The sequence below is a fragment of the Mya arenaria genome, chromosome 10, assembly GCF_026914265.1.
Source record: "Mya arenaria isolate MELC-2E11 chromosome 10, ASM2691426v1".
Lineage (NCBI taxonomy): Eukaryota > Metazoa > Mollusca > Bivalvia > Myida > Myidae > Mya > Mya arenaria.
The window spans coordinates 47,715,222-47,737,716 of record NC_069131.1 but is presented as its reverse complement, the minus strand read 5'-3'; the positions used below and the strand labels follow the sequence as shown (position 1 = coordinate 47,737,716).

The 22,495-nt window shown below is 36.3% G+C and overlaps 2 protein-coding genes and 1 non-coding gene across 3 annotated transcripts in view; 1 reads left to right on the top strand and 2 right to left on the bottom strand.

Moving 5' to 3' along the window:
• Positions 1 to 662: 662 nt before the first annotated feature.
• Positions 663 to 3,064, bottom strand: LOC128206814 (uncharacterized). The gene is made up of 2 exons (XM_052909497.1): positions 2,996 to 3,064; positions 663 to 2,882 (listed from the first exon to the last, which is right to left on the bottom strand). Exon 2 carries the CDS (start codon positions 2,871 to 2,873, stop codon positions 723 to 725), a length of 2,151 nt encoding a protein of 716 aa, XP_052765457.1. The 5' UTR covers positions 2,874 to 2,882; positions 2,996 to 3,064; the 3' UTR covers positions 663 to 722.
• A 912-nt stretch (positions 3,065 to 3,976) lies between these two features.
• Trnam-cau (transfer RNA methionine (anticodon CAU)) lies at positions 3,977 to 4,048 on the bottom strand. The gene has a single exon. It is a non-coding gene; the product is annotated as a tRNA-Met (tRNA).
• Positions 4,049 to 4,133: 85 nt separating this feature from the next.
• Positions 4,134 to 22,495, top strand: part of LOC128205834 (trafficking protein particle complex subunit 9-like) — a 48,293-nt gene continuing 29,931 nt past the window's right edge. The window contains exons 1-9 of the mRNA XM_052907837.1: positions 4,134 to 4,201; positions 5,960 to 6,137; positions 6,642 to 6,790; positions 7,699 to 8,383; positions 9,351 to 9,450; positions 9,779 to 9,924; positions 10,456 to 10,602; positions 10,873 to 11,000; positions 11,492 to 11,560. Of these exons, the coding sequence (XP_052763797.1) occupies positions 6,047 to 6,137; positions 6,642 to 6,790; positions 7,699 to 8,383; positions 9,351 to 9,450; positions 9,779 to 9,924; positions 10,456 to 10,602; positions 10,873 to 11,000; positions 11,492 to 11,560 (1,515 nt within the window). The 5' untranslated portion in view covers positions 4,134 to 4,201; positions 5,960 to 6,046. The remainder of the gene's footprint in view (positions 4,202 to 5,959; positions 6,138 to 6,641; positions 6,791 to 7,698; positions 8,384 to 9,350; positions 9,451 to 9,778; positions 9,925 to 10,455; positions 10,603 to 10,872; positions 11,001 to 11,491; positions 11,561 to 22,495) is intronic.

Here is a 22,495-nt window from a genome sequence, read left to right as displayed (position 1 = left end):
TATCGTATTTTTGACAAGGTTTCAGAGTTAATAACTTGGTCCATTTAAATTTACACCAGCGGTATTACATCTTGGACGTCAATCTCTTTTAAATGGCAATCGCAAAATATGCAGTTGTGTAGTGTTTTGACATTATCGAATTAAACTCATGAAATTACAACACAGACATTTATTAATGCGAAATAGTAAGAGGTTGTGAGTGGCCTAGTTTTATAGGTTCCTGCTTCGATCTACTTACAATGGGTATTTTATATTGGTCTTTTAGAAAGGAAACGATACAGGTTTCTGCATAGAAAACGGCTTTAGGCTCTACGGTTATCTTTCAAAAATATTTCACAATAGAGCATTAAAAAGTATGAACTTTTGTTTGTACGGTAAATTAACACATTTAATTATAATTTGGCCCATTGATTTGCGAGTTATCGATATGACCCAGAATAACAATAGTATTAATTAAAGGCAAGCGAGGGTGTTTTAAGTCGGGACGGGTGGGATTTCGAGTTCGTATATGTACATGTACAGGTCACATAAGCATGATATAAAATGACAATAAAAGTTAAAACAATATTAATTTTATTTATTTACAAACAAGTGCTAATTAAAACACCAAATATACAGAAACAAGAGCAATTAATCATAATTAATCTAATCGAGTTCGCGATGTGTAAAGCTGGAACTCATGATCTGGAATATCTTCGCATTTCTGTGATATTCCAGAATATCTAGGAGGCAGATGTACTGTCTGAGTGGTCACGTCCTTGTCGTTTCTTTCTTCTTTTTCCCCATAAGCAGCAACAGCACATCATCTTATAGAAAAATGCCCGGAACTGAGAATTAAATCCTCCGTATATAACCGGATTCAGAGAACTGTTCAGGAAGAACGAACGTATGCCTATCTGGAAGAGTACCAAGTCTGTGTCAGACATTGTATTGGCTTCCTGGTCCTTTTGAAAGTACCTCCAGATCGTCAGAGCAAGATATGGAAGAAAACTCACAACAAACACTATCGTTACGCTCAACATTATCAGTGTATACTTAACTGTATTGATGTCTAGCATTTTCATCCTGAGGTCTTTTACATTGTCAATGTCTGCATCCAGTCTCCCTCCTTTAAAAACACTATCCCGCAACATTCTTCTAAGCCTCCTAACAGTACTTGCACGTGACGCAACGCTCGATGCCGTTGTAACGTCAGTTTGCGGTGTAACCACGTTAGACCTTCTCGAAACAACGGAACTTTTAGTTTTCTTTGATTTGCTGCTTAGTCTACTTTGTGGCCTTTCATCCTCTGCTGTACCTTCTGTAGGTTGAACAATTTCTTCCACATTCATATCGTTTTCGCCTTGTTCATTACTTTTCTTGGGGGATAACGGTGCTTGCTTGCTGTCTAATGAAGCAACTTGACGAGTCTCATCATTTTGAAGTTTTGAATTATCCTTATTTTCATTTTCCAGATCATTTGCCGTTTGTTCTTCATGTAAAATATCTTTCATTACATTTTCTTCATTTTGTATTGGAGAATGGTATCCAATAGTTTTGTTAATCCATTCGCGTGTCTTTTCCCTTGAACTAAAGTATCTTTCCAAGTTATGTCCAAAGTTTCGTTCACGTTTGAGTTTTTCTTCTTCTAGATCTGCTCCGTTATCATCGTCTCTAATACCATCTTCATCCACTTCATAACTACCTTCTTCCTCAATTCTTGAATTACGACCTACAAATGCTATATTTGCCCTTGGTTTTGGAACATCACTGATTGATGAAAATGTAGCACTTGAAGGTCTGCTAGTAAATGTAGCAAAGCTGCTACCACTTCCAGGTCTTTCTGTTTCTTCTCTAAATATCCGATTTCGCCTCTTTCCTTCTCTTGCTTCTATAGAATAAACCCGGTTCTGTGACTGGTCAATTGTTACTGATTTCATACTGGTCGATCTCTTGCTCATCCCCGTAACGTCTGTCATGCCCGTCAACAAAGTTGTTCCAGTGACGGCTGTGTACGCCGAAGTTGGTCTGTCAGTTTCTATCTCAGTTATATCTCCTCCAACAGTTTCTTTCAGACCAGCAACTGAACTTCTCGCTCCATCGATTTCACCTTCTGAAGCATTTACTTTTGTGGTGTCTTTTAACAATGCTTGCCTTGATAGATCTCTTGCTCTCACTTCAATTCGTTTAACACGTGTTCCCTTCTTAGCCACATAGAACCTAAACTTCTTATGTCTATAAAGTTGCCTGCTTATCATAACATATAATACTCCAAGTATAATGGAAATGGCCACAAACGCAACAACGTAAACAATATTTACGGCAAGAAGATATGGTTGGTATGATTCTCTCTTGGTTGTTGTACAATCGTTCCCTGTAACAATCGTCCCATCTCTTGTTTTTACGTCGTACTCAACAATTTCGTTAAATACTAAAGCAGGCCAAGATAGAAGTACAGAAACAACTCCTACGGACACACATAAGTGTTTCACATGTTTGATGTGAAGTTGTCTCTGAAATGGTCGGCAAATTCTTCGAAATCTGTCCACCGCAATTACTACCAGTGAAAGGGCGGACGATATGGAGGCAAAATGGGTAATGAACCGAAGGATCTTGCAGGCAACCTCACTCTTGAAGTTGAAGAAGAATCTAAGGTCAGCAATTTCCATTGGCATTCCAACAACGCAGGATAGAATATCGAAAACAGCCAAGGTGAATATGAAACTTGTTGATGGTGATGGTTTTGATTTGTGACCATAGAAATAAAGCACTAAGATATTACCAATTGTTCCCAATATCATTAGAAGTCCTAGGAACGCTATCGCAGGTATGAACAGTATAGCCTTTTTATTATTAAGATCCCATAGCAGTTGATCTACATTTGATCCGTTCATGTTTGATTTCTGCAAAATTGAAATTCTGGTTTAATTATATGAGATAATAAAACACATCACAATTTAACAGAGCAATATGTACGTTCACCGTTTTTAAATACATTTGAATAAAAAGCACTTACCCGAGTACTTTGACTTTGCCAATGACTTCACCGGACTTTCAAACTCAAAAACATAATAGACTACTGTATCCTCTATTTGAGCGGATGCAATGTGGCGTTGTTTTTTTTTTTAAAGTTGATAATTGTGTCAGTATTCATTACATGCCTTTTGAATTCGAAACAATGTTCAAATAAATTGATCAACAAATCGATTAATTAGATTGGATTAATATCATGACTGATATCGTATCAGAGATTCTTTAATCAGATAAGGCTATAAGTCATGCCACTTTGAGATGTCAAACATTTGGAAAATGTCATTGGAAAAATATATGAGTTAAAGCCTTCAATAACTCATTTATATTTTCAAAAAGACAACCGCAAGGTTGTCCGATAAGCGCAGTTTTTAGCACACTCGCTTCTCGCCAAGGCGTCCCAGGTTCGTTTCCCGGCCTGGACAAGTGGTAACATCGTGCCAACGAGAGTGTCTTAGCATTTACCGTGATTAAAGCCTTTTTCACAATCAGTGTAAAATAAATAAAGTTAAACTAACCACAATATGTGTGCACGTAGAAAGGAAACAAAGACTAGCATGTCGAGTAAGGTCCAAGTCACACTGCCCATCCCACCTTAGTCGTGATTGATCATAAGACTAGTCCTGGTAGTATATAGTTGCGTGAAAGGTCTATCATTGAAACGGCCGTGTGTAGGTATTATAAAGTGGTCATATGTATCTACAATTAATGATAGCCATACGACGCATTGATAGAAGGGATTACTTTAACAGCTTCACAACATATTTTGAACCCATTTCAATCGGTTGCACGTGCAAACAAGCCTGGGATGGTAGTATTTAAATCATTTGCAATGTAAAGTAACATTAAATTTACAGTTTTAGGAAATAAAGATTTTAATTATATTTATTTGAATTACATATACACTACGGCAAACATATTTTGTAATTTATGTATATTTGATTAAAAATTTCAAAAGAAAAAAATCTAGCAGAGCGTGGTTTCGATCCACGGACCTCTGGGTTATGGGCCCAGCACGCTTCCACTGCGCCACTCTGCTCTTCTGTTTTAAATAGTTTTACAGTCATATATAAACTTACGCACCTGCTAAATCTCGCTGTAAACCGGAAGTTAGCGAGACTTCATTTTCAGAAGAAAACAAATGTCAAAACTTCCTGTACTTTTACCTGTGCACGTTAACTGTTAATTTCAGGTACAAATATTAGATTCGGGATGAAGCATCTTTTGTACATTGCAATGTGTATTGCTCTCGGTGAAAACATCTCCACGTTTAATTATGCTAACTGCAAGTTCGTCATACTCCACCCACTATATTTACGTTAAAAGTACACCCACATTAAATGCACTTTCATATTTTATTTGGCATTTAAAAACTGTCAGTCCTGTGTGAAAGCATTGTCAACTTCTGTTTCACATAAGGATTCCATTGTTATATCTTTTAGCTCTATTTTCTTCTGTAAAATGGAGTCCTGTACACATCGCAAAAGACTTGCATCTTTTACCAGCCAAAAAGTACTTGACTCAAATTACTGTACTGTACCACTCAAAAATTAAATGAAAAATGAACTCACTTTGATTTTCATTCTGTCTTTCAGGATCAGGTTTTTTAACAAGAAGTCAAATAATCATGTGCATTATGCCATAAGTTAATCTTACAACTAATGTTGGGAATCGGTTCAGTTTGACTATGGATAATCCGTTCTACTCAAGTATTCTATTAAGGCACCAGTCAGTTGTTAACACGGCCCCCCCCCCCCTCCAGGTCCGGGGAATTGCGGGGACATTGACTTTCAGTCCAGCCAAGCCCTGGTAAAATCCCCGCCCTGCAGGGACAAACTGATGGTAAAATCCCCACTAAATGCCCTCGCACCTCAGGGACCCTAGGTTAGGTAAAAACACGGCCCATTTTCCCGGCTATCCCCAGTATAACCCTGAAGGGGAGGGGCGTGCTCACAATTGACTAGTCCATACAATCAGCCGCTTCAGAGTCTTTGACGATTTTTGTTTTGGCGACTCTGCGCGTCCATTTACCACTTGTTGTTTTCCTAGCCAAGATTGACAGATCCCAGCCCTTAGTATATTGAACCAAGAATAACGGGCACCTGCTAGGTAGTTCAAAAAAGGCGATGCTTTGTTGACAGATCAATCTTAATTTTTGTGTCATGAAAAATTTAGTGTAATAAGAGCTCATAATATTTTATGTGTAACTTTTGTGTTTTCATTTAATAATGCAGTGTAAAATATTGGGGAGTTGCAATTGAAAAATATGTTTTACATTTGTATGAATCAGTCGACTAGTGGCATTTAGGGAACAAAATGAATATCCAAGTTCCCTAAACGCCCATTATTGTGGCTAACAATTGACTGGTGCATAAGTGTTATCAATAGAACAATTTGTTTTTGACACAACCGTTATTGTAGTTTTATTTTTGTACTTGTAATTCTTCACTATGCTTATGTTATTCAAATTTTTGAAGTTATTTAGTGATGTTGTTGCTTTCGGCCATATTGTTGACGATAACATCTGGAGTTTGAAAACTTCTGAATGTATAAATGAACTCAAGAGGATAAAATTAGCAGCCATTAACCGAATGCAAATAACAAGAGAAAAGAAGAAAAACAACTTGCCAGTTTAATCAATTATCGATTATGACCAAATACAAGCAATTGTCACTACAAGACAATAAAAACATTTTTTTAGTAATGAACTATTGTTTGAACATCACTTATTACCAGTCATTCCTACAGAAAGATGTACCACTATGAAGGTGATAAACCTGGAGAAGTAATCCCATATACATGTTACAGAACAAAATATTACTAAGGAAAAGGATGATGCATGTGTATTTGGGCATGAGTTTATAAAGTGTTGATCATCATTCTAGTGTTGTCTAGTAAAAGTCCAATTATATTGCCTTTGATTGAAACATGGTCACTGCTTTATTTGCAGAAAGCTTGAGACACCAAAGTCTGAAGGGGTAACAATGTTTGTTTTGGAAACTGTTGTACCCTGATCAGAATAATCTCAATCCTAAAGATGAGCAGTAGCAGTACAAGCAGCAATGATGTTGATTATGGCCAGACAGCCGAGGACCATCGGAGATTCCTTCTGCTTGTCAGACAAACAGGTAATTCAGTTCTTATACTTAGAGTTAGTAACTACATGTAGCAACTAGTAACTTGTACTTCAATATAACTTTTAGCAAAATCTTTAAAGATAGGATTTTTTAAGTCTGCATGGCAAGGTTTAACAAAACCAAAAATTTATAAACAATTTTCCTGTCGGTGATTATTTTTTCCATCTCCTGTGCCTTCAAATTGAAATTTTTTTCTGACTGCGAAAATACAAAATACTCCATAATAGCTGATATAATAGAAAACATGAATGTAGAGAATATGCATGTTTGGACATTTTATGCATGCAATTTACTATATCATATCTGCTCTTGTAAAGATCTTCTTTGTTATCCAAGAAATACAATGTCGTTTTATATTTTCACATTTACTACATGTCTCATGAATTATGAGCATATTATTCATTTTTATGGGGAAACAGCCTTTAAAAGGCAGTTAATTGCACCAAGAAAAATACCTCCTATATGCCATTGCTGCTGAATCTCATTTTATTGCAGGCAAACTGTTGTCATGGAAGCACTTCAGTCGATGTTGGGACCGTGTTTGTCAGATGGACTGTGTGGCCATTCCTGGACAGAAACGAGAGATGTGGATCCGGTACAAGCGCCAGTACACTCCAGATTGTAACGAGTGGGGAGACTTTCAGGTGCATTAACCTTTGCCCCTCATGTTCACCCCACAATGGTGAATTGTTCCTTTGAATCATGTTGGGTAAGCCCTGATCCGAAGGGACCAGTCCGGGCCCCTTTATGTGCTTGAATGCACAGAAAATTGTGCGCAATATACTACATTTTGTTACCTTATGGGGATTTTGCAGACGCTCCCAGTTTGAGGTCAAACTGAACTGGGTTCACCAAACATCTGGCCCCTGACCCTTTTGACAAGACCTGCTACATGCTGCAATACCACATCTACTTTCAAACAAAATAAAAGCTCTTAGTCACTTTTGTGGCAGTTTAAGTTTACTTAATGTTTAAGTTTAAAGCATAGTCCTGGAATTGGTCATTACCTATTATTTTCTTTGCTGGTTTTATAAATACTAATTTAATTCTATCACTATAAATATAAGAATAAAGAAAAAATAATTATCAAAATGAGTTAAAGAACAATGTTTTTAATTAAAGCAATTTCTAAGGGTATTGTATTACTTAGGATCCATAATACTTTTATGTTCATATGTTTGTCTTATATTCATCCTTTTCATATCTACGTCTTTGGTTTTACCTAGTTTTACCGCTAAACAATATGTCCTCATTAAACAGTACATGACCTGGACGTCACTTCCTTTCTATGATTGTTTATTTTTCCACTGAGGAAGGCATAATGCAAAACATTTAGATATTATGACATTACGTTATGTGTTTGTGTGATTTTTTTTATATCTATGATTGATAATACTCCATGAAAGTAAATAATCACAGTGTTAATTGTTAAAACAAAACTTGTCTTACCAACAAGCTACCCTCATATTGTTTTCAAATATCAAATTGGCAAAGAAAAAGGAATTTTTTCTTTAATTGTTTCATTATTAAGAACAAATATGCTTTTTTCCAGATTCATCGAAAAGCCCTTGGCTTAATCTCCATTGGCCGATGTTCAAATGAGGCAGAGTTTGAGGAATTGTTTGAAAACTACAAAAAAGAGAAAGAAATATATGCTGATAGTCTCTACAACTCCCGCCTCGTTGTGTTTGGTATGAATACAGATGGTAGCCCACTGCCCAATGAACAAAGTCAAGACTCGGGAGAAAATTCTCCTGCCCCAACATTCAGAATAGATAGTGACAATAATGAAACTAATGCCTGTGATAAAGATGATGGTGATACTATTCCTAATGATAAGTCTGACAAGTTGAACAGTAATGACCTGCCTATTTTGGAACATTCTGACCCGCTTCGGCAAGTTTCTGATAAGCCCAAAGGGAATGAAAGTAAGAGCAGTAATGGTGCAAAAACAAATAACAACAATGAAAAGACTACCAATGAACAATTAGATTCAACTTCCAGATCACAAATTACTTTTATTAAAAAACAGGATTCAAAAAAAGGAAGTTTGAAAAAAGAAAATAAATTAGTTGAAGAGCTCAAGAAGCCTGAGTCGATGAAGAAAACGGGAAGTAGCGGTAGTTTACGTGATGCCTCGGGTGCCGAGGTGGTGTTTTATCCTGGGGTAGATAACTCTGATGGGCTGGAGGAGTGTGTGAGAGAGTTTGTTACCTCCCTTTTCTTTGTGTTGGAAGGTGAGTTAAAAAAGTATAATAATTGCAGTGGTTTTTTTCTTCTCACACTTGTTGGAAATGGCCCATAGCCTTTACATGTACTTAAAATCCTATTAATGAAGTTTAATTTACAGAATTATTTTGGGAAAACTGCATGATTTTGAAGGTAATGGTTCATATTTGAAAACCCTTGTTACAGAAAAGTAAAATCAATTATTGTCCTTACTATAAGTAGAGTTTTTCCTGACTTGCATCCTTGGGGCCCCACAAAAATGTACTTTAGATGAGTGTATACTATATTTTGTTACTAGAGACCACCTATTTTGTTCAGATTGATTATGACTGAGGGTAGGGTTTTAGCCAGGGTTTAAACAGGACAGTGTTCTACAAAAGATGGATGGGGTGTGGAAGGGCACATTGTGTCGGGATGTTAAGAACTTGAACATTATGAATTTGACCGGAAATGTTAGGAATTGTGTTTAATTGAAGCAAAAAATATATGGTTACAACTGCTAGATGTTCATCATGTTATATGTTTTAATCAAAACAAAAGAAATATTTAACAATCTTAGTCATTTAACATTTATATGATGGCAGAAGGGTTCCTATGCTGGCCTCCATAAGAGCAGAAGGGGGCTTCCAAAAACGGAAAGGGTGCAGCATCCTTCCATAACTCTTTAGCTTAAACCCTTGTGAGGGGAAACCCTAGAGTATTTTTCAATCAATTTCATGGTCACTCAGCTCTAGGGACTGGGACTTCCTAAGGGAAATTCGAATAAACACAAATATATTTTATTTTAAATTAAAATTAAGTGTATGTGTGGAGTGCTGTGTCATATTGACACCACACTAACATAAGTAATAAGTAGATTCTAGTGACAGAATATTGCATGCGAAAACTATTTTTATCCGATTTTGATCATTTATTTTTCTTCATAAACAGAAATTGAAAAAAGTCGACAAATTCTTCATGAATGTGTTGTTGCAGGAAAGCGATTGGATCGCAGTTTTGAGCGAGGAGACAAAACGCTACTGTTGTGTGCTCCGTTTGAGAAGAAAGATTACGTTGGAGTGGACACAGACACCAAGTAAGCTAGTCAGCAACTTTGTGACATGATGAAAGTTGGAATTTGGCTTGCCAAAAAAAGACTGTTTACATATATCTATGTATTTTTAGATTTGTAAGTCTGAAAACTAGATTTGTATGTGCCATTTATTTTCTAAGCTGTGAAATATCTGTTCTACTGTCACACAAATGCTTTTGACATACAAATTCAAAGAATCTTCAAGCACAAAGAAGGCTCCTGTTCAACTGTCTTAGAATCTTCAAGCACAAAGAAGGCTCCTGTTTAACTGTCTTAGATATTTTCCAGGCAGTAACTTGATTACAGTAATACTTTTATTGTATTGTCTCAGGTCTTTCAAGAAGAAGTGTCAGGGACGGTTCCGTAAGCACCTTGCTGACTTGTGCCTTCTGGCAGGAATGCCTGGAGAGGCTATGTTACACTATTCAACGGCCCTTGACACGCTTAAACCTGTCAATGATTGGTTGTGGATGGCAGGTATTGGTGGGGTAGGGCTTGAAGGTCTGAAATTAGCTGGCAAACCTGTGTTTTTATAGGCATATCAGGCGAGGCTATGTTACACTATACAATAGCCCTTGACGCGCTTAAACCTGTAATCGACTGGCTATTGATGGCTGGTATGGGGGCCAGGGTAAATAAAACAGTATTTTGAGGAACATAATTCTTTACATTTGCATTGTCTTTACCTGCTTCTCTGTGAGTTAAAAACAATCTGGAAGTTTTTGTGATGTAATATCCACACTATAATGATGAATGTGATGATTACTTTGATTATAAAATCAAGGAATTTATCTGCTTAGAAAAATGACATGTATATGAAAAAAAGAGTACTGGTACAACCTTTTTAAAAACTTAAATAGATTATGATATGGTAAAAATGTTCTATACTGTCCACAATCTTTACCACTGACTGCTAGCAGGGGATTATGGGCGATGTCAGTAATCACCCTGTATGAATCACAAAAATCCAATTTATTTTCATTTATATCTTTGACGCCTTTCTTGCAGGATGTTACGAGGGATTATGTGCAGCAGCAGTGATTACCCAGTACGGCTCCAACAATTCACATCTCCAGCCAGCTTCAATCAGGAGAAACCAGTCCTTCTCAACAAAACGTGGGGTTGCATCAAATAACCATGAACGTCAGAAATCTGGTACATTCTTTGATTATAACAATGTATTTATAAGTTTAATTGTGAAAACTGCTGTAAGCTGATTGGAATTTATAAAAAATATTTGTATTACTATAGTCTTTTCTTAGGAGAATAACTGACATTCATTTTGCTTGAACTGATCGGCAATTTGTTTAATTCATTGCTGGACTGTAATTTGACTAGCGCAATGATCTTTATTGAAACAGCCCCTAGACTCGTTGACTACCTTAAGTGTCAAACCCTCAGGTACATTGCTCTGTAACATTTCAGTTCCAGTAGGTGGCCACCACAGTTACTCAAACGGTCTCCAGGATCTGCACGACTCCTCCATAAAGTCCAACATAAATCCTGACGATATTGTCGAGAAATATAAAGATGCTCTCCAGTACTATAGCAAGGTAGGGAAGTTGGTGAAAGGTATGTCATTTTAAGCTTGTGTGGGTTATTTTGGGAACAAATAAAGTCTAGGCTGCTGATGTTTGCTTCATTGGTGGCAATAGCGTAGTGGTAAGCATATCTGAGTCTAAAGCAGAAGGTCCCTGATTTGATCCCCATTTTGAGATTCGTTATTGATAAGTCCTGATCAAAACTAGTGACTATTTGTTTGTTTATTGAGTGTTTAAAGGAGATTTTAAATTTGAATATATGAAGGTTGCTATAAAAGCTCCACACAGATTAATACTATATATTCCCCGTACAGCATTTCTAAATCTTCCTGTAACTCTGTTTTAATATTGTTTGTTTCAATATCTTCATCGTGAAAGCCGAAACTTTGAAAGCTCAAAGTCATGTCAAATTTTGTTAGCTAAAACCTTACATATATATGATAATGGAATCACCTATATAGCACTAAGCAGTTGTGTTTAACTTTGTACATGTTTTTCCCCAGTACAAGACTGCAGCTGTGGTGGAGATGGAGGCGTGTTTTAAGGCTTGTAGGATCCTTATTTCACAAAAGGTGGGTGTCCTTGGCATGTATATATCTGTATGATATGATAGCAAATGGTTTAAACAGATTTATCAGTGAAATTTAGATAATATTTCATTGTTTCAAACAGTGATATTTTTCATTGGATATTTCTGTTATGAAATTTTAGCCCTTTCTAACATTCAAATTAAACGTCAGCATGCTGGGACTTAATTTCAACAATGGGAGTTCCGAAATGATGTTACATTTGCATGTGAATTGGCACATTTTTCTTATAAAGAGTAATTCAATTTAAGGCATACAATAAAATAAAAATTGTTTGTTTCAGTGTAAGATAGCAATATATTTCACCATGTTAACACCGAAATTGAATATTTCACTGGTGGCTATGCCACTCATGAAATATGACATTTTGTGCTCGCTAGGTTAAATATATTCCTATCTTACACTGAAACAACTATCCTCTGTAAAATTATTCCATGCTTTATCAACAATTTTGGTATTAGAAAAAATGCTGTTCAATATGCAGCAGTTGTTTAAAATCTGATTCCATTAAAATTTTAAAGTCTGCTGCCTGTTTGTTTTTCAATGAGAATATGGCCTGGTATTGTCATGGCATTGATGTTGTCATGGACCTTAATGTTTGCCACACTAGCAAATGTTCAAGATGTAAATTCAAGATATTGGTATAATATTAAAGTCTACCAAGTATAAGTATCTTGATGTTCACAATTACAAGAGGCATTAGCTTTGCAAGGCACATTACTTCGGCTTAAATGCTTATTGATTATTGAGAAAAAACAAGTTTTATACGCTTGATGACCAGTGTTTTTTCATCTTTTTTCATACTTTAAAAAGTATTGAGTTATGCTCTTTTTTCACCAGAAAAACAACCTACGAGGGCTGCTGTTAATTTTACTGCGCTCATGTTTAACAAAGGTTGTAAAAAAGAACAATACTTTTTAATACCCCATTTTTGTAAGGTTTCATGTATTTCAACAACTTTGAAATAAATTGCCTTATGATCATTTATCAATTATAAAATACCAGCAAGCTTTCATTTTGTTCCTGTTTATTTACAGAAATAGTGATAATGTAGTATTAATAATAAATTTATTATAGAACCTTAACAACATTGATAAAATCATATACTATAAGTTATAACATAGCACATAAAGAAAGCATTAACAACACACAGTATGAACAAAACACAATTAGAGTCATATACACATCAAGAACATACAGAATTTGATCAATTAAACATATTGAACACATTTAAACTATTTGCAAGTTTTAACTTCACAGCACTGAGAGTTACATCATTTCTAAATGTAGCTAATGATGTAATGTTTCTAAAAATAGAATGGAGGTTGGATGTACATGACCTCATTGATCTTTCTTCTCTTCAGCATCCTTTCTTCTTCCCGTTTCTGCCCAACAAGATGAACCAATCCAGAATATTCTGGAAACTTCTCAATGAAATAGTTTGGAACCTGTCTTTTAGTGTTATTGGTTCGGTTCCTCTTGTTAGCGAACCACGATTTCACTTGATTCACAGAAATTCTGCAATGTTCAGCTAGCTGGATCTTCTCTTCTTCAGTAGGGTAGGGATTGTCAATATGCTGTTCGTACCATTCACTCAGAATGGATTTCGCCTCCTCACCAAGCATAGAGTAGTTCGGTCTCTTATCAGCTGTTGTAGAATCACAATTCTCCTTCTCCGGCTTCTCTGGCATTGGGGCTTTCCTCTTGCGACCTTGACCTTTGTACTTGTGTTTGATTGGATGTTGGTTACCAGTGATTGACAAAGTGTTGAAACATCGTACACGCCTATTGGCCATCCATTTCTTCACCTGGCGAGCAGTGATACCAGTCAGTTTTGTGAGGTGTTCGACTTCTTCATCATTGGGATAGGGGTAGTTTACATGTGCATTGTACCAGGTCAGAAGGACCTCCGTTGATTCAGGTGTCAGCATTCTGTGGGTGCGGAATACTGGAGTGTTTTCAAACTGGAATTCTTCGGTCTTAATACTCTTTCCACTACTGCTGATGTTCATGCTGTCCTGGATATTGTTGGTGATGTTACTATTGCTGGTGCTGGTAATGTTGTCATTGTTCAGCTGAAAGTTGTTGTTGGTAGAATCTATTGACTTTGGTCTCTGTGGTTGATATTGGTGTGTCTGGCGGTGCTGCTGCTGCTGTTGAAGATGAAACTGCTGCTGTTGATGATAACTGTAATGCTGCTGCTTGAAGTTTTTATTGGGTGAGGATGATCTTGGGAATGTTGGCCTTGCCATATGCTGCTGAAGCTTCAGCTGCTGTTGCTGCTCATGTTGGTGATGATGAAGATGCCTTTGCTGGAAATCCTGTTCCCCTCCATATTGGTAGATGTGATTTGAGACTGATTGGTATGACATGTTCGCAGATGGCATGTTGAAGGCACTGGAAATTTCATTCAATGGCATTGGTTTAACATCTACTGGTGTTGGGTAAAACTGTCCCATGTCTTTTCTATATTCTGGAGTGAATGTCATTGTAGAAGCACCACATAGTTTCTGGATTTCAGACAGAGAAGCTTGGATATTATCTGGACTGGTAAACTTCATTCCATTGTTCGCAGTAGGTGTACTGAACATGTGATTGTCGAAATTGAGGTTTCTGGTGACTGGTTTCTTCAACTGCTCTTCAAAGTGGAAGTGAGAAACTGAGTGCTCTTCTTTACTGAAGGTAGAAATGTCACTGCCATCTGTAGAGAGGATCTGATTTGTCAGATCTTCAGCAGAGGCCATGCTGATTGGTGAATCACTAGCAGAGCTGGCACTGTCTGGAATCATGCTTTCATTGGAGTTCACACTGGCTGCTGTGGAAAGGTCTACTGCAGAAATATCATTTGCAAATGCACCAATACCACTTTCTTCAATACACTTCTTTAGAATGTCATTTTCACTGGACACTAATACTGACACATGTGCTGTTGATTCTATTCTGTCCACAGTTTCTACATCAATTTCATCAATATCAAAGTCTTCAGAGTTAACACTGCCATTTAGATAATCATTTTCATCATCATCATTGTCTTTTGCCTCATCATTGAACTTGAGTTTACGGACAGCATAGATCTTGTCCTTTTCTTCCACTGCTTGAAGCAGGAGTGAAGCCCCTTGTGCTGTACCAGAAAGGGGTAGAGTGGGTTGTTCCCCTTGAATTGATTTTGTGATATTCACTGCACCATTGTTGTTAGACTTCAGTACCTCTCTTCTCATTCTTTCAGCCTTATTGATGAGTTGATCAAGCTTTTCTTCAGTGTTTTGTATCAATTTTAGTCTCTGTTTGTCATAGTATCCATTGATAGTGTCCTTCACTTTTTCATCGGGGCAGGAGTTCAGGGCCCGGTATCTCTCCATCTCAATGTTGCCCACTTCAGTGCTGTACTCATTCTCCACTGATAGGCCATCTGCGCTGATTGCTGGGTCGATTCTCACTTTTAGCAGCTTGTCTTGGAATTTCATATGCTGCATGTACACCTGCTGTCCACTGCCACTAGCAGATGGTTGGAGACTGGTTGCAGAATTCTGATTGGCTGAGACAGGTGGTTGGAGGCTGGATGCTGCCTTGTGATTGGTTGACTGATCTGTAGGTGTGTTCTTGTGCAGCTGCATCAGGTTCCAGCTGGTTGTGATGAGGTTTGAAGGCACCTGCATCTGAAATACACAAAGAAAAGACAGGTTATTACATGCATCCTTCTGTGTACATCTAATGAAATCTTATGACAAGATTATATAATTCTGTTATTAGAAATACCTTATTAACTGGTGAAATATAAATGTTATTTCTGTTGTTCATGTAACTGTTATTTTATATACATGTATATTTTGAAATCGGACTTCACATGTATAACTTTTTGAAAAATGAATACTATACTGATTTGTGGTGTGAATATTTTTGGTTTCATAGGGAAACTCCCATATCTTTGTCATAGGTAAATGAAATCAAAAGGTAAAACTTCCTTACCTGTAGACATTCTTGAAGAAGGAGTGACTGGAGGTCTCGGAACATTGGGTTGTTCTTGAGGCGCCGAAGATACCCGGGGTCACAGAAGGGGCTGCCATGGGGGCCTGAGCCCGGGGAGTAGAGCCCGAAGATGGGATAGGGGCTTGCGGGTGGGGTGATGGCTGGCAGGTTCAGTGGGGTTGGTATCATCCCTGGAAAGGAATTATGAGATTGTTACTCGAAGTAGATAGATACCTATGGTGTGTTTTTTTTACAATCATACTATTACGCTTAGGTAACCAAAATTATTTCAGTGGATGAATTTTATCTTGAATGGGTTGTAAATTTTGGAATCTAAAATGGCAAATGAATTATAAATCTCATCCCACATAACAATAAAGGGGTGTCATACAGTCTGATCCAGTTTCCTCAATTGTGGAGCTTGGGTGTCTGCCAGACTCCCAGTTAGTGAAAAAATAGTTGGCATCTAACTTTATAATGATATATTAATTAATATTTTAATAAGAGCAACTTTTTATTGCTCAGTTTTTTTAAGAGGAGATAACAACCATTTCTTTAAAATATCTTCAGACAGCAGGCATTTCTTATTGCATGTTTCTTGGCATACTTTAAGTAGATATTAAGTTTGTATGGGACATACTCTATCAAACTTCTAAAAAGTGTTCAATTGGAAATTTACACATGTTAAACGTATAATACAAGAAAAATACTTCTTATTGCTTTGAAAGTTTGAATAACATTAAATGTTGTATCATAAAATAATTATAAATGGTGCATAGGCTTCACTAGATTGCAATTGTATAATAGATATATAAAACAGATTTAGACAACTTACTTTCAATTTAATTGTAAATATGTACTTGTTTTTTCTGTGGATGTTTTTGTCTAAAGATTATGCTTTTTAATTTGAACACAATAGCTTTTAAATATTTTAATATGTCCAGGTCATTCAATCAAAATATGAGAAATTTCTAAAGAAAAATAATATTTAAACAAAATATTATATATACCTAAAAAATTCAATTCCTAAATAAAACCTAAGTAAAATAATAGTTTACACCAACCTGGAGTGAGCGTGTTTCCTATGTGAGCCTTGTTCAGCGGGGTGGGGGCTTTGAAGGTTGGGTAGAGTTTTGTAGAAGAATCCACTGCCCTACTGTGCTCACTGGCGCCATAACTGCTGAGATGATGAATACTCAGATCCATTGCACTTCTGTTTTTATTTCTAACACCTGATTATGTCTCTTAGTTTTAACTTTGCCACTAAACTCACATAAACACCATTATTCAACAATACTTCCACAGTTAAAGATCACAAATTTGTCTCAGTTCAATTTACATCACATAAGTCCACATGCATGAGTCACCATGAAACAATTTCACCAAAACATAGATGAATATCCTATCAATTAATCAATCAATAATTGAGTAGTATGCTCTGAGCAATAGTTCTAAGAAAGGCAAAAATAGATACTCCAAGAAGTACTGTAGTTTTTGCAAGATGCAGATTTTGGTATGTTGAAATCCTGGCTTGGCCAGCCTTATATGTTGAAACAACACAAAAAAATTAATCTCTTTCTCAACTTCTCATCTCAGAATTCTGACAGACCCCACTCTGATTACTAAAAACACTTGACCCAAATAATTACTGTATTAATTTTGTAATTTATTATTACACTGTGCATATGTTAGTCAAACTGTAGAGGTGTTAATATAAACAAAGAACATATTAAAAATGCATCTGCAATCAAGGCTTGATTAGGTGAGAATGGACCCCAGTGATTATCAGAGAATTGCTTTAAAGGAGCAGCTTTAATTGATAATGATTGAAACTTAAAAAGCCTTGTTTACATCAAAAGAGGACTTTGTTTTCATAGTAGGCACTTGCCTCTCAATTGTAATTTGCATGCATAAATATCTGATCTTTTATATATGCAGGCATATGTTGAGAATCTCATTCAAGAAATATTTTTAGTTTTAAACATATCTTCTTTTTTCTATGATAAAAAATCAAGGCTTATTTTAGGTTTTTAGTTTTTAATCTTTTTTTTAATTAGAGAATGTTCTTCTTATTCAAGATTCTCATTCCTATTCAAAAAGTCTTTAATATATCAGTTTTGAACGAGAAAAAAATCAAGGCATATATAGAAATCTCATTCAAGAAAGGTTTTTAGTTTTCAATCTATATCTTTTCAATGAGAAAAGGTCTAGGTGTTGTCATAGCATTGTTGTTGTTGTCTTCAGGAAGGATATAACTTGTTAAGGCCATAGCTTAAGCAAATAGTCAAGATTTTACACAATTACAATAGGCATTAGTTTTCCAAGGCCCACTACTATGGGTTTAACCTTTTTCCGTAAAAACACATCTAAAAATCTGCCAATATTGAACATTCCATGTTGGGAATTTTCCAGACTTGCAAAATAAATGGACATTATAAAAGATATACACATTTGGACTCTTTTTACAAAATGTTGACATATATGAATTACTATTGGCACAAGTGGTGTCAATGCGGCGTCTGCAAACCATGTGCAGATAATACTTTAGGTATTTATTATCCCATCATGATGAAACTAAGTGACAGTTATTGTGAGCATTATACAGGCCTTCCAGCGTTCCTACTTTTTCCTACTTATCCTACTTTTTTAACAGCTTCCTACTTTTTTTCTGAAAAACTCCTTTTATTCCTACTTTTTTGAAAATAAAGTCTGCAAATTATTGAAGTTTGATCTTTGTGCTAGTTTTATTTGCAGAAAATGAACAAAAGATGTCAAACTGGCTGATTTCTGTTGTTGAAAGGTGTGGCAACATGTTCCACTTTGACGTGCATCATCTTTTCACCCACACAGTTCAGCAACAGAAACCGACCAAGCATCATTCACTTAAATTTTCAATGTGGCATATAAAGGTATGATTTTGCATTAAAAACATCTCCTCTAGGTAAGTTAATAGCTATTAATAATTACATATTTAACCAAAAATATTTATAACCTACTTTTCCTACTTTTTGTAAAAAATATTCCTACTATTTCCTTCTTTTCTGTCAGAAAACCTCCTACTTTTTTGCTACTTTTTTGTTAGTGGCTGCTGGAAGGCCTGCATTATGTCCCAGCCAAGTTCTATTGTGGGGTGAATCACCACAGTTACTCCAGAGATAAGCCCTTTTCAAAAAAGAAGGATTGTGTCCTGGGCTGATGCAAAAAAATATATGTCTCCCACTTACATTGGGAGACATATTGATTTTGCTGTAGTTGTCTGTCCATCACAAATCGTGTCTGCTCCATATCTCTGTAAATTGCCACAAATATTCACCATATTAAGGCAATGTGCAGAACGTATGTAGCAACCAGTTCGGTTCAAGGTCAAGGTCATACTTTGAGGTCAAAGGTCATTTAACTATTGATACATTTCATATGCATAAATCCAGTATTTATGTTAAGAAATTCTTATATAAATATCATCATCTAGATCTTTCAAGTTTTATGACATTTGTAAAAAGCCTCCCATAATATTTCATTATTCTATTTATTATATATCTCACAGTTTGATTTTGATATGTATCTCCTTTTTTCTGTTTTACATGCCTTCTTGTATGTTCTTTAATTTAACTCACTTATACTTTTCTCTTTTCTTTGTATTTAGGCCATGTATCGTTGTGACCATACTGCCTGATTTGAAAATAAATTGACAGAATTCTTTTATGACCTTTTACCAAACTCTTACAAACTATGTTTGTTTGTAAAAACACTGCTGCCAGGGGGTGGGGCTAGTTTTCATTGTTTTAAAAACTTTATGTCAGATTACTCTCACTTGCTTATATAAAAATATTATCACAGAAATGTTTGTTGTCATCAAATTACCTTTAAGTAACTGTAGAGTTATGCCTGTTTTACATTAAAAATAGATTTATGTCTTATGCAGACAATTACAGAAGCATTTATTATCCAAGAATGATGACATGTGATGAGAGCATTTGTACGCATAATGTCTAAGTCAAGTTCAGTTGTCTGGTTAATCACCTCCTGAGTTATGCCTTTTTTACAGTAAAGTATAATTGGCTTTACTATTATGCAAACATTTACTTAACTGAATTATTATCCAATGAGGATTCAACTTAGTGACCGTGTTTGAAGTCATAATCAGGTTTGACCAAGTTTGATCATAAGATAACATAAACTTTTACACCAGAAGTTACACAAGAGTAATGCCCCTTTTACATAAAAAAGGAGTTCGCTTACTTATTGTGTATGGTTATTAGACAAAGTTCTCAATTTACTACAAAGTATTGCTCCTTTTACATTTAACTATATATATTAAAGTAGCTGTAAGTATTATGACTTCAAATTGTTGACCCATCCTGTTCTATTGATATCATAGTTATTTTATAAGAGAAAAAAGTGCAAATTAGGGTAAATAAACACTTTTTGCTTGGGGAACTGCCTTTTAAAGGCACTAAAATTGCACCAAAAAATATAACTAGCGTAGGAGTCTGCTTTTGGTGATTGTTTTCTAATATATCTATATTCAAACACAACAACTAAATCGTTAATTCTTTCCTGTTTATTTACAGTATACAGTATACAGTGAAAATATATTGTAATACTGACTTTTAATACAGTTATTTCAGAACCTTAACTTATCTTCATAAAATCAAATACTATCAAAAATAACATAGCACATACAAAAAGCATTAACAACATAATTATATTTCATAGTAATATTTACATAAAAAGGCATAGTAGTTTTGAACAACTATACCAAAAATTCATAGGAATTTTATATTAAAAACATTTATAATTGTTAGCACATTTATTTAACATTGCAGTACTGAAAACTTCATGATTTCCAAATATAGCCTATGATGTTTTGTTTCTAAAAATAGAATGGAGGTTGGATGTTCATGACATCGTTGACCTTTCTCCTCTTCAGCATCCTTTCTTCTTCCCGTTTTTGCCCAACCAGATGAACCAAACCGGAATATTCTGGAAACCTCTCAATGAAATAGTTTGGAACCTGTCTTTTAGTGTTATTGGTTCGGTTCCTCTTGTTAGCGAACCACGATTTCACTTGATTCACAGAAATTCTGCAATGTTCAGCTAGCTGGATCTTCTCTTCTTCAGTAGGGTAGGGATTGTCAATATGCTGTTCGTACCATTCACTCAGAATGGATTTAGCCTCCTCACCAAGCATAGAGTAGTTCGGTCTCTTATCAGCTGTTGTAGAATCACAATTCTCCTTCTCCGGCTTCTCTGGCATTGGGGCTTTCCTCTTGCGACCTTGACCTTTGTACTTGTGTTTGATTGGATGTTGGTTACCAGTGATTGACAAAGTGTTGAAACATCGTACACGCCTATTGGCCATCCATTTCTTCACCTGGCGAGCAGTGATACCAGTCAGTTTTGTGAGGTGTTTGACTTCTTCATCATTGGGATAGGGGTAGTTTACATGGGCATTGTACCAGGTCAGAAGGACCTCTGTTGATTCAGGTGTCAGCATTCTGTGGGTGCGGAATTCTGGAGTGTTTTCAAACTGGAATTCTTTGGTCTTAATACTCTTTTCACTACTGCTGATGTTCATGCTGTCCTGGATATTGTTGGTGATGTTACTATTGCTGGTGCTGGTAATGTTGTCATTGTTCAGCTGAAAGTTGTTGTTGGTAGAATCTATTGACTTTGGTCTCTGTGGTTGATACTGATGTGTCTGGCGGTGCTGCTGCTGCTGTTGCTGGAGATGAAACTGCTGTTTTTGATGATAACTGTAATGCTGCTGCTTGAAGTTGTCATTTGGTGAGGATGATCTTGGGAAGGTTGGCCTTGCCATATGCTGCTGAAGCTTCAGCTGCTGTTGCTGCTCATGTTGGTGACGATGAAGATGCCTTTGCTGGAAACCATGTTTCACTCCAAATTGGTACATATTGTTAGAGACTGGTCGGTATGACATATTCGCAGATGGCATGTTGAAGGCACTGGACATTTCATTCAATGGCATTGGTTTAACATCTACTGGTGTTGAGTTAAACTCTCCCATGTTCTTTCTATACTCTGGAGTGAATGTCATTGTAGAAGCACCACAGAGTTTCTGGATTTCAGAGAGAGACGCCTGGATATTATCTGGATTGGTAAACTTCATTCCGATGTTCGAAGTAGGTGTACTGAACATGTGATTGTCAAAATTGAGGTTTCTGGTGACTGGTTTCTTCAACTGCTCTTCCAAGTGGAAGTGAGAAACTGAGTGCTCTTCTTTACTGAAGGTAGAATTTTCACTGCCATCTGTAGAGAGGTTCTGATTGGTCAGATCTTCAGCGGAGGCCATGCTGATTGGTGAATCACTAGCAGAGCTGGTACTGTCTGGAATCATGCTTTCAATGGAGTTCACACTGGCGGCTGTGGAAAGGTCTACTGGAGAAATGTCAAATGCACCAAGACCACTTTCTTCAATACACTTCTTGAGAATGTCATTTTCACTGGAAACTAATTTGGACACATGTGCTGTTAATTCTGTTTTGTCCACAGTTTCTACATCAATTTCATCAATTTCAAAGTCTTCAGAGTTAACACTACCATTTAGATAGTCATTTTCATCATCATCATTGTCTTCTGCCTCATCATTGAACTTGAGTTTACGGACAGCATAGATCTTGTCCTTTTCTTCCACTGGTTGAAGCAAAAGTGAAGCCCCTTGTGCTGTACCAGAAAGGGATAGAGTGGGTTGTTCCCCTTGAAGTGTTTTTGTAAGATTCACTGCATCGCTGTTGTTGGACTTTGGTACCTCCCTTCTCATGCTCTGAGTCTTATTGATGAGTTGATCAAGTTTTTCATCAGTGTTTTGTATCAGTTTTAGTCTCTGTTTGTCATAATATTGGTTGATAGTGTCCTTCACATTTTCATCGGGGCAGGAGTTCAGAGCCCGGTATCTCTCCATCTCAATGTTGCCCACCTCAGTGCTGTACTTAT

Excerpts from the sequence above, each read along its gene's own strand:
- LOC128206814 (XM_052909497.1), bottom strand. The coding sequence starts at position 2,873 with ATGAACGGATCAAATGTAGATCAACTGCTATGGGATCTTAATAATAAA.